This window comes from Panthera onca, chromosome B1 (genome assembly GCF_046562875.1).
Source record: "Panthera onca isolate mPanOnc1 chromosome B1, mPanOnc1 haplotype 2, whole genome shotgun sequence".
Taxonomy (NCBI): domain Eukaryota; kingdom Metazoa; phylum Chordata; class Mammalia; order Carnivora; family Felidae; genus Panthera; species Panthera onca.
In genome coordinates, this window is record NC_138342.1 from 32,745,225 (window position 1) to 32,757,448 (window position 12,224).

The 12,224-nt window shown below is 40.9% G+C and overlaps 1 protein-coding gene across 4 annotated transcripts in view; it reads left to right on the top strand.

The window, feature by feature from the left end:
• Positions 1-12,224, top strand: part of WDR19 (WD repeat domain 19) — a 112,701-nt gene that overhangs the window by 88,703 nt on the left and 11,774 nt on the right. For 2 of the 4 annotated variants that reach the window (XM_060655225.2, XM_060655224.2), the window contains exons 33-36: positions 1,572-1,722; positions 2,605-2,728; positions 3,313-3,389; positions 3,697-3,821. In XM_060655225.2, coding sequence (XP_060511208.1) covers positions 1,572-1,722; positions 2,605-2,728; positions 3,313-3,389; positions 3,697-3,808 — 464 coding nt within the window. In that variant the 3' untranslated portion in view covers positions 3,809-3,821. The remainder of the gene's footprint in view (positions 1-1,571; positions 1,723-2,604; positions 2,729-3,312; positions 3,390-3,696; positions 3,822-12,224) is intronic. The other 2 variants (XM_060655223.3, XM_060655226.3) reach the window with 1 other exon arrangement.

Consider the following 12,224-nt stretch of genomic DNA (forward strand, 5'->3'; position numbering starts at 1 on the left):
GCAGCCACTATAGTAGAACGGTATGCCAAGACCACCTCCAGGTTTGGCAATTCACTAGGACTCACACAACTCGGCACATCGTAGTGCCGAAGGCTACGATTTATTTCAGCAAAAGAATACAAAACCAAATTGGCAAAGGGAAAAGGCACATGGGGCAGAGTCTGGAGGAGCACAGGTGCAAGCTTCCAAGGGTCCCTTCCAAATGGAGTCACACAGGACACACTCGACTCCTCCAGGAATGAGTTGTGTGACAGCACATGTAAAATGGGGTCTCCCAGAGGAGACTCAGTGCCCAGGGGTTGTACGGGGGCCTGGTCACATCAGCACCTCCCGCTTGGTATGTACTGAATTTCCAGACTCCCAGAGAGCAGGTGTTCAGCATAAACCACATTGTTTGTACCAAGAGTTTAGGCAGTGAGCCACTCTTATCAGTTCTGGAAATGGCAGAAACTCCTCCAAAATCCAAGCCCCACATGCCAGCCAAGATCAAGCAGATCTTTCTAAGAATAACCTCAAAACTACACACATGGGTACTATTATTATTTTCCCTATTTTATACTTGCCCGAGATCACACTATTAGCTAATAAGTCTGACTCTCTTCTCAACCATGATAGGCCATGCCCTCTACAAAAGATCCCATTATCCCATATGATGTATCATTATAACATTCTTCAGTTAATAGACTTTCCCACATTCTACGACAGGGCAACACAATTTTTCTGTAAAGGGCTAAACGTCTAGGCCTCGTGGGCCAAACGGTCTCTGTCACAACTACTGTTTCTACGTAAACCGTACATGAGCATGGTTGTGCTCCAAAAGAACTTTACATTTTTGGACATGGACATTTGAACCACATATAACTTTCATATGTCACAAAATATTCTTTTGATTTTTTTCAACCATCGAAAAATGTAAAAGTCATTCTTAGCTCATAAGTCGTACAAAAACAGAGGGCCAGATTTGGCTCACAGGTCATACTGCACCAACCCCTGTTCTCTAAATATATTCTTTTCTGTTACATGAAAAAAACTTTAAAATAACCATATACCATGCTGGCAAATGGTGTAACAGGACACACACTCTCACGACTGCTGGTGGGAATGGACGTTGGTATATGCCTTTCTAGAGAGCAGTTTGGCAATTTGTGCTAAGAGTGTTTTTTAAAAGGTCATGCTCTTTGATCCATTAATTCACCTTCTGGGTATCCGTCCTGGAGAAACAGATGCATGGAGAGAGGTTAGTGCATAACATTATTAATCTCCCTTACCATGCATCGGCAGTCCTGTCAAATGCAAAACCTTATCTCACCGGTAACGGGAGGATACATGCAGATGACCTCAAGCAAGTGCTGGTCCAAGTGTTCCATGGCAAAACACAGTATAATCACAGGAAGGACATTTTGATAAGCAGCGACTTCACTGCTGTGTCCTGTCCTCGTTTAACAGGTCACACATCTGGTTCTTTGCCAGAAAACACACATTTAGAGAGGTGTGATCCTGTTTTCCTCCTGAACAGGGACAGAGTCATGACGGTAGGAGCACTGTGCTTTCTGCTCTCGCTTGTTTTGCAGACATTGTGCCCATCCTGACATCTACTGTGATCGAGTGCCACAGAGCAGGCCTGAAGAACTCTGCTTTCAGCTTCGCAGCTATGTTGATGAGGCCCGAGTACCGCCACAAAATAGATGCCAAGTACAAAAAGAAGATCGAGGCTATGGTCCGGTAGGCAGTGACAGCTCTTTCTATCTAATCACACTTCACAAATGCGTTTGTTAGAATACAGCTGCTAGTGTGCAGGCTCGGCAAGAGAATGGATGGGGGGCAGCAATCAGGACTGTATTCAGCTACCAGCAGCAGAAAACCCGACAATGGCTTGAACAAGTCAGGATTTCTTTGACTCCTACACAAAGCATCACAGTCCAGGGCTGGTGCTGCTGGGTCCTGATGCCAGCAAGGACAGATCCCTCTGCCTTCCAGCTTTGCCATCCAGAGCATATAGAATTTCTCTCCTCATGGAGAGGCAGGTGGGGAGAAAACGTAGGGGCACGTTTGCCCTGACATTTTGGTGCCACGCCTGGGCACTAGCTTTGAAGAGATGCTAGTTAAGATTTCTCTACAGCTATGAGGTCTGATACGGTAACTGCTAGCCACGTGTGGCTATTTAAATTAAAATTAAATTTGAAATTTAGTTCCTCACATCACCCATATTTCAAGCGCTCAGAAGCTTCATGTGACTCATGACTACCATATTGGAGAGCACAAGATTAGAACACTGCCGTTGTCACAAGGAAGTTCTGTTGCACAGCCTTAGACAGTCTTTACCACTTGAGTATACAAAAGGGAGAGACAGAGGAGAAAAAGCAAGCTTACCCCTCAGTGACCCTAGAAGAGAGGACACAGCAAGACCCACCCATGTTTTCTGCCATTTACTGTGCCGTGAACTCTAACTCCTGCATGTGGCCCATATACTGTTACGGTCTGACCAATCTTAATTCCTCTTCCCCCCTCCTGAGCTAGAGTGCAGGCTGATGCCGAGCTTCTCTCTAGTTTCAGATTCTGACTGTGAAGAAGTAGGCCTGTTAAACACATGATTCTTTCTCACAGGAGACCTGATACATCCGAGACAGAAGAGGCCACAACCCCATGTCCCTTCTGCGAATTTCTTCTCCCAGAGTGTGAACTCCTGTGTCCTGGATGCAAAAATAACATCCCATATTGCATTGTAACAGTAAGTTTCTTTTTAACATATATTCACAATCCATCTGAATACTTGCTGTGTAAGAAAAAACACACTTGGGAATCAGATGGTCCTGGCTTAAGGCCTTTTTCTGCCACTTTATTGGCTATATAACCTTGTGCGGTTTGCTTTACCTTCCTGGGCCCAACCCTAACAATGCGTGCCTAGTGAGATAAACTGCAGGTTGAGGACAGAACATGAAGTCCTAGGACACTACCTTGGCATACTGTAGCACTGCATAAGTGGTGGTCTTTAGTATTAATTTTCATATTAAGACCTATTACAAAAATTTAAATACAGATTATTTGTTAATCACTAGGCTAACATAAGCTTTATTTTAGAGGAAAATAAATTTAGGTAATGATGTCACAAAATTGAACACCCTTCTATGAATGTGAGAAATGAAATCTGGCTTCAGTCTGTTTGACGCCATCTCTTTATAGTCAATCACCTACGTGAAATACCAATTTCATAATTTAGAGGTCTGGCTTTTAACTTGGATACGTGTATCGTAACTGAATGATGGCAGGAATTTTTTAAATGATGAATTTTACTTTTAAATGTACTCTTTCCAGGGTCGCCATATGTTGAAGGATGACTGGACTGTGTGCCCACATTGCGACTTCCCTGCCCTGTACTCAGAATTTAAGATGTAAGTGTGCATTGTTTCATTCCGCCACACGGATGAGGCCTTTGATTCAACCACTCTTTTATTCTGAGGTCTCCTTATTCATATTCCTAAAGACCCAAGTTGTCTTCTTGGAAGAACTTTCTAAATGACCTTTGTGAACATTATCCTTAAAGGGGACCTTGCGTGAGGACTGAATATTCCTAATTCTTAAACTGCATGATGAACATGACTAAGGAGGTGTAGACAGGAATAGCTGTTTTTCACGTTAGAATAACCCAAAGATAAAGGAATGTATTTAATTTTACTCTGCCTTTCCCTCCCCAAACAGCATGTTAAATACTGAAAGCACATGTCCTATGTGTTCAGAAAAACTAAACTTTGCTCAACTAAAAAAAATCTTGGACTGTACCCAGTACCTGCGAACAGAGGTAGAGCAGTGAGTCGCGCGTGCAGGTAAGTGCCAGACAATTCACTCATTTCCCAGGGCATGAGGGTCCACAGAGTAGACACGGCTTTACAGTTTGTATTGGCAACACCTCCTTTTTGTGCATCATGTAACTTGTCAGATTTGAAGAATCTACAACAAACCTTTGGTGTGCTTAAAAAATGCTAAAACGCAGGTTGTACAGTCTCCATGGTGACAAAGGCTATTTGGCCAACCAGCATCATGGATTTCAACTATGCTGTATTTTATCAAACCACATGTTCTTTTTAATCAGTCTGTTAAAACCAGAGCCAGCTTATGAACAATGGAGTTTTTTTAAGTTCTGAATATATTATAAAGGTTTTGGCTTCCACAGATTTGAAAAATCGCTTCTTTCCAAGTCTCATTTTTGCCACATGGAAGCTATACATACCCTTTCCATTTGAATTCCACTGGCAAGAATTTACTCATGGCCACAAATACTTCAAAGGGAGGCAGGGAAATGTGGTGTCTGCCTGGGAAGCCAAAAGCCCCGCCCACCCAAACCCGGGTGTCTCGTTGAAAGGAAAAAGTGAGATCGGTTCCTGACACGGTATCTACCCTCACTTGGTTAAAATGGAACTCTGCGTTTTCTCACTACCTGCCTCCACAGTCGCCTTTCCTCAGTAAATAGCAGCTCTATTCAACTAGCCGGTCAGGACGGAAACCCAGACGTTATCGGACTCCTCTTATCCTCGCCCCTTCCCCCAGTCCATGGGCAAGTCCTCTCATCCACCTGCAGTGTATCAAGTTCCCTTCACAAACCCTCTGGGAACTTTCTACTACACCTGCAAAAACAGCCTCCGCCTCCCCCTCCCGCTCACTGTGCTGCAGCCCTGCTAGTCTTTGCACAGCACCTGAGAAATCTTGCATTCCCACCAGTGGCACACAAAGGCTTGTCTGCCTTTTTGTTTATAATGTCCCAGTGGGTGTAAAGTGGTATCTCATCGTGGTTCTGATTTCCATTTCCCTAATGACTAAAGATATGGAGCATCTTTTCATGGGCTTTCTGGCCATTTTTGTACCTTTGGAGAACTGTCTATTCAAGTCCTCTGCCCATTTTTTAACCTAGTAATTTATCTTTCTGTTGGGTTATAAGAATTCGTTTTTTATTATTTATTTATTTTGAGAGAGAGACAGACAGACACAGAGACAGAGAGCGAGCAGGGGAGGGTCAGAGAGAGAGGAGGGGAGAGAATCCCAAGCAGGTTCCACTCTGTGAGTGCAGAGCCTGATGCGGGCCTCCAACTCACAAACCGTGAGATCATGACCTGAGCTGAAATTCAAGAGTCAGCCCCTTAACCAATTGAGCTACCCAGGCGCCCCAAGTTATAAGAATTCTTAATAGACCCTAGATACAAGTGTTTTACCCAATAATCATTTGCAAATATCCTCTTCCATTCTGTGGAAGTATTTTTTACTTTCTTGATAGTATCCTTTGATGTAAAAATTTTTATTTTGATGAAGTCCAGTTTATCTTTTTTTCTGTCTTTAGTTATATATGCTATATGCACTTTTGGCGTCATATCTAAGAAAATATTTACAGCTGTTTCGCTCTAAGAGTTTTATAGTTGTTGCTCTTACATTTATATTTTTGATCCATTTAATTTTTGTGTACTGTGTTAAGTTAGGGATCCAACTTCCTTCTTTTGCCATGTACATGTCCCAGGACCTTTTGCTGAAAACTATTCTTCCCCATTGTTCCTGGGTTGTCTTTTAGTTATTGAGTTGTAAAACTTCTTTATTTGCATTTCCTAGATACAAATCTGTGAGATATATTTTGCAAATATTTTCTTTCTGTGGCTTCCCAACTCATTTCCTTAATGGTGTCTTTTAATGAGATTTTAATTATAATTTATACATTTTTAAATTTTATGGTTATTGTGTCCTGTCTAAAAAAATATTTGTCTACTAACAAGTCATGAGCATATTCTAATAGGTTTTCTTCTAGAAGTTATAGGTCTATGACCCATGTTGAAATTATTTTTGTTTATATGTGAGAGGAGGATTGAGATTCCCCCCATCCTACAGCTCCCTCAAGCAGATATACAGTCTTCCAACACCATTTGTTGAAAAATCTTTCCTTTCCCCGTTGAATTGCTTGGGTGCCTTTGTTGAAAACCAATGAGGTTTTAAGTATAGATGTTTCTGGACTGGACCCTCTCTTCTTTTCCATTGATGTATTTGTCCCCTATTTTAATACTCCATTGTTTTGGTTACTGTGACTTTATGACACATCTTAAAGTCCGGTACTTAAAGATCCTCCAGCACTGTTACTTTTTCCGAGATTGTTTTGACTACTCTTTTTTTTTTTTTTAATGAAATTTGTCAAATTGGTTTCCATACAACACTCAATGCTCATCCCAACAAGTGCCTTCCTCAATACCCATCACCCACTTTCCCCTCCCCCTCACCCCCATCAACCCTCAGTTCTCAGTATTAAGAGTCTCTTATGGTTTGCCTCCTTCCCTCTCTGTAACTTTTTTTCCCCCTTCCCCTCCTCCGTGGTCTTCTGCTGAGTTTCTCAGAATCCACATATAAGTGAAAACATATGGTATCTGTCTTCCTCTGCCTGACTTATTTCACTTGCATAACACTCTCCAGTTCCATCCATGTTGCTACAAATGGCCAGATTTCATTCTTTCTCATTGCCAAGTAGTATTCCATTGTATATATAAACCACATCTTCTTTATCCATATTCAGTTGATGGACATTTAGACTCTTTCCATAATTTGGCTATTGTTGAAAGTGCTGCTATAAACATTGGGGTACAATTGCCCCTATGCATCAGCACTCCTGTATCCCTTGGGTAAATTCCTAGCAGTGCTATTCCTGGGTCATAGGGTAGATCTATTTTTAATTTTTTGAGGAACCTCCACACTGTTTTCCAGAGCGGCTGCACCAGTTTGCATTCCCACCAACAGTGCAAGAGGGTTCCCGTTTCTCCACATCCTCTCCAGCATCTATAGTCTCCTGATTTGTTCATTTTAGCCACTCTGACTGGCGTGAGGTGGTATCTCAGTGTGGTTTTGATTTGTATTTCCCTGATGAGGAGCGACATTGAGCATCTTTTCATGTGCCTGATGGCCATCTGGATGTCTTCTTTAGAGAAGTGTCTATTCATGTCTTCTGCCCATTTCTTCACTGGATTATTTGTTTTTCGGGTGTGGAGTTTGATGAATTCTTTATAGATTTTGGATACTAGCCCTTTGTCCGATATGTCATTTGCAAATATCTTTTCCCATTCCATCAGTTGCCTTTTAGTTTTGTTGATTGTTTCCTTTGCAGTGCAGAAGGTTTTTATCTTGTTGAGGTCCCAATAGATCATTTTTGCTTTTAATTCCCTTGCCTTTGGAGATGTGTCAAGTAAGAAACTGCTGCAGCTGAGGTCAGAGAGGCTTTTTTCCTGCTTTCTCCTCTAGGGTTTGATGGTTTCCTGTCTCACATTCAGGTCCTTCATCCATTTTGAGTTTATTTTTGTGAATGGTGTAAGAAAGTGTAAGAATTCTTCTGCATTTTGTTGTCCAGTTCTCCCAGCACCATTTGTTAAAGACACTGTCTTTTTTCCATCAGATATTCTTTACTGCTTTGTCAAAGATTAGTTGGCCATACATTTGTGGGTCCAATTCTGGAGTCTCTATTCTATTCCACTGGTCTATGTGTCTGTTTTTGTGCCAATACCATGCTGTCTTCATGATTACAGCTTTGTTGTAGAGGCTAAAATCAGGGATTGTGATGCCTCCACTTTGGTTTTCTTCTTCAATATTACTTTGGCTACTCGGGGTCTTTTGTGGTTCCATACAAATTTTAGGATTGCTTATTCTAGCTTCAAGAAGAATGCTGGTGCAATTTTGATTGGGATTGCATTGAATGTATAGATTGCTTTGAGTAGTATTGACATTTTAACAATATTTATTCTTCTAATCCATGAGCACAGAATGTTTTTCCATTTCTTTATATCTTCTTCAATTTCCTTCATAACTTTCTATAGTTTTCAGCATACAGATCTTTTACATCTTTGGTTAGGTTTATTCCTAGGTATTTTATGCTTCTTGGTGCAATTGTGAATGGGATCAGTTTCTTTGTCTTTTTGTTGCTTCATTGTTAGTGTATGAGAATGCAACTGATTTCTGTACATTGATTTTGTATCCTGCGACTTTGCTGAATTCATGCATCAATTCTAGCAGGCTTTTGGTGGAGTCTGTCGGGTTTTCCATGTATAATCCCATGTCATCTGCAAAAAGTGAAAGCTTGACTTCATCTTTGCCAATTTTGATGCCTTTGATTTCCTTTTGTTGTCTGATTGCTGATGCTAGCACTTCCAACACTATGTTAAACAACAGCGGTGAGAGTGGACATCCCTGTTGTATTCCTGATCTCAAGGGAAAAGCTCTCAGTTTTTCTCCATTGAGGACAGTATTAGCTGTGGGCTTTTCATGAATGGCTTTCATGATGTTTAAGTATGTTCCTTCTATCTCAACTTTCTCGAGGGTCTTTATTAAGAAAGGATGCTGAATTTTGTTGAACGCTTTTTCTGCATCGATTGACAGGATCATATGGTTCTTATATTTTCTTTTATTAATGTGATGTATCACATTGATGGATTTGCGAATGTCGAACCAGCCCTGCAGCCCAGGAATGAATCCCACTTGATCATGGTGAATAATTTTTTTTATATGCTGTTGAATTTGATTTGCTAGTATCTTGTTGAAAATTTTTGCATCCATATTCATCAGGGATATTGGCCTGTAGTTGTCTTTTTTGCTGGGTCTCTGTCTGGTTTGGGAATGAAAGTGATGCTGGCTTCATAGAATGAGTCTGGAAGTTTTCCTTCCCTTTCTATTTTTTGGAACAGCTTGAGAAGGATAGGTATTATCTCTGCTTTAAATGTCTGGTACAATTCCCCAGGGAAGCCGTCTGGTCCTGGACTCTTATTTGTTGGGAGATTTTTGATAACTGATTCAATTTCTTCACTGGTGATGGGTCTGTTCAAACTTCTATTTCTTCCTGAGAGTTTTGGAAGTGTGTGGGTACTTAGGAATTTGTCCATTTCTTCCAGGTTGTCCAGCTTGTTGCCGTATAATTTTTTTATAGTATTCCCTGATAATTGTTTGTATTTCTGAGGGATTGGTTGTAATAATTCCATTTTCATTCATGATTTTATCTATTTGGGTCCTCTCCCTTTTTTTTTTTTAATGTTTATTTTTGAGAGAGACAGAGAGTAGGGGAGGGGCACAAAGAGAGAGGGAGGCACAGAATCCGAAGCAGGCTCCAGGCTCCAGGCTCCAAGCTCTCAGCACAGAGCCTGACGAAGGGCTCGAACCCACTAACATGAGATCATGACCTGAGCCAAAGTCAGACACCCAACAAAGTGAGCCACCCAGGCGCCCTGGGTCCTCTCCCTTTTCTTTTTGAGAAGCTTGGCTACAGGTTTATCAATTTTGTTTATTTTTTCAAAAAAAAAAAACAACTCTTGGTTTCATTGATCTGCTCTACTGTTTTTTTAGATTCTATATTGTTTATTTCTGTTCTGATCTTTATTATTTCTCTTCTGCTGGGTTTGGTGTGCCTTTGCTGTTCTGTTTCCTTTAGGTGTGCTGTTAGATTTTGTATTTGGGATCTCCTTGTTTCTTGAGATAGGCCTGGATTGCAGTGTATTTTCCTCTCAGGACCGCCTTCCCTGCATCCCAAAGCGTTTGGATTGTTGTATTTTCATTTTCATTTGTTTCCATATATTTTTTAACTTCTTCTCTAATTTCCTGGTTGACCCACTCATTCTTTACTAGGATGTTCTTTAACCTCCATGCTTTTGGAGGTTTTCCAGACTTTTTCCTGTGGTTGATTTCAAGTTTCATAGCATTGTGGTCTGAAAGTGTGCTTGGTATGATCTCAATTCTTTCATACTTATGAAGGGCTGTTTTGTGACCCACTATGTGATCTGTCTTGGAGAATGTTCCATGTGCACTCAAGAAGAAAGTATATTCTGTTGCTTTGGGATGCAGAGTTCTAAATATATCTGTCAAGTCCATCTGATCCAATTTATCATTCAGGGCCCTTGTTTCTTTATTGATCCTGTGTCTAGATGATGTTTCCATTGCTGTAAGTGGAGTATTAAAGTCTCCTGCAATTACCACATTCTTATCAATAAGGTTGCTTATGTTTGTGATTGTTTTATATATTTGGGGGCTCCCGTATTTGGTGCATAGACATTTATAATTGTTAGCTCTTCCTGATGGATAGACCCTGTAATTATTATATAATGCCCTTCTTCATCTCTTGTTACAGCCTTTAATTTAAAGTCTAGTTTGTCTGATGGAAGTATGGCTATTCCAGCTTTCTTTTGACTTCCAGTAGCATGACAGTTCTCCATCCCCTCAGTTTCAATCTGAAGGTGTCCTCAGATCTCAAATGAGTCTCTTGTAGACAGCAAATAGATGGGTCTTGGTTTTTTATCCATTCTGATACCCAATGTCTTTTGGTTGGAGCATTTAGTCCATTGATATTCAGTGTTATTATTGAAAGATAGGGGTTTAGAGTCATTATGATGTCTATAGGTTTCATGCTTGTAGTGGTGCCTCTGGTACTTTGTGGTCCTTGCAACATTTCACTCACAGAGTCCCCCTTAGGATCTCTTGTAGGGCTGGTTTAGTGGTGATGAATTCCTTCAGTTTTTGTTCGTTTGGGAAAACCTTTATCTCTCCTTCTATTCTGAATGACAGGCTTGCTGGATAAAGGATTCTCAGCTGCATATGTTTCCTGTTCATCACATTGAAGATTTACTGCCATTCCTTTCTGGCCTGCCAAGTTTCAGTAGATAGGTCTGCTACTACCCTTATGTGTCTACCTTTGTATGTTAAGGCCTGTTTATCCCTAGGTGCTTTCAGAATTCTCTCTTTATCCTTGTATATTGCCAGTTTCACTATGATATGTCGTGCAGAAGATCGATTCAAATTACATCTGAAGGGAGTTCTCTGTGCCTCTTGGATTTCAATGCCTGTTTCCTTCCCCAGATCAGGGAAGTTTTCAGCTATGATTTGTTAAAGTCCACCTTCAGCCCCTTTCTCTCTCTCTTCTTCTTCTTCTGGAATTCCTATGATACGAATATTGTTCCGTTTGATTGCATCACTCAGTTCTCTACTTCTCCCCTCGTACTCCTGGATTTTTTAATCTTTTTCTCAGCTTCTTCTTTCTTCCATAATTTTATCTTCTATTTCACCTATTCTCTCTTCTGCCTCTTCAATCCATGCTGTAGCCACCTCCATTTTATTTTGCACCTCATTTATACCATTTTTTAATTCATCATGACTATTTTTTAGTCTCTTGATCTCTGTAGCAATATTCTCTGCTGTCCTCTATGCTTTTTTCAAGTCCAGCGATCAATTTTATGACTATTATTCTAAATTCTTGTTCCATTATATTGCTTAAATCGGTTTTGGTCAATTTGTTAGCTGTTGCTACTTCCTGGAATTTCTTTTGAGGAATTTCTTTCTGTTTCACCATTTTGGCTAGTTTTCTGTCCCTTATGCATTTTAAAAGCTTGCTGTATGCTCTGCACCTACCAGCACTGCTATATTAAAGGAGGGTCATACACTGTCCAGGGCCTGGCCCTTCAGGAAGTGTTTTTTCGGGGATTGTTACTTGCTCTCTGTTGTTGTGACTTTGGTTATTTTATTACACTACTCGTAGGAATATTTTGGACCCTCCACCAGATGTGCTTTGATTTGTTCCTTGGAATAGCCCGGGTTGTCTCTGTGTCTCAGGACCCTGTGCTTTCCAGAGGGGTTCCCCTTCCTGCTTTATCTTCCCTCCACTCATGTGATCCAAAGGGGTCTACACTGAATGATACTCATGCCACCATCCAGTCTTGAAGTTCCTCTGAAACGCCAATTCCTTCTCAAAGTGCATCTAAACTAGAATCACCTGAAATACTAGTTAATGTGCAGATGCCCAAGCTAATCAGACTAAATCAGAAACCCTGGGAGCTGGAATGTGGCCTCTGTATTTTCAAAAGACTCCCAAAAGGCTGCAATCACAAAGTTGAGAATCATGTTTTAGCACATTCCTGTGATCTCTCATCAACTATGTGCTTTTTGTTATACTGTCATGTGTCAAATTCAAACTCAAAATTATATACTTGCATGGGACAGAAACTTTGAAAATTACACTACTTCTTTGCCAGTGAATCCTGGTTAGACTGTCTTTAGAAGGCAGCAGAGGAGAAGGGAAGACAGAGGAGGGAGAAGTCACATGCTCCTTTCTGTCTGCTGGTTCCTGCCAGTTTTATCCCCAGTGATCTTTTTCTTTTAAGTAGGTTTCACACCCAGCTTGGAGCCCAACTCAGGGCTTGAACTCACAAGCCTTGCTTAATCGAGCTACCCAGGTGCCCCTTGAC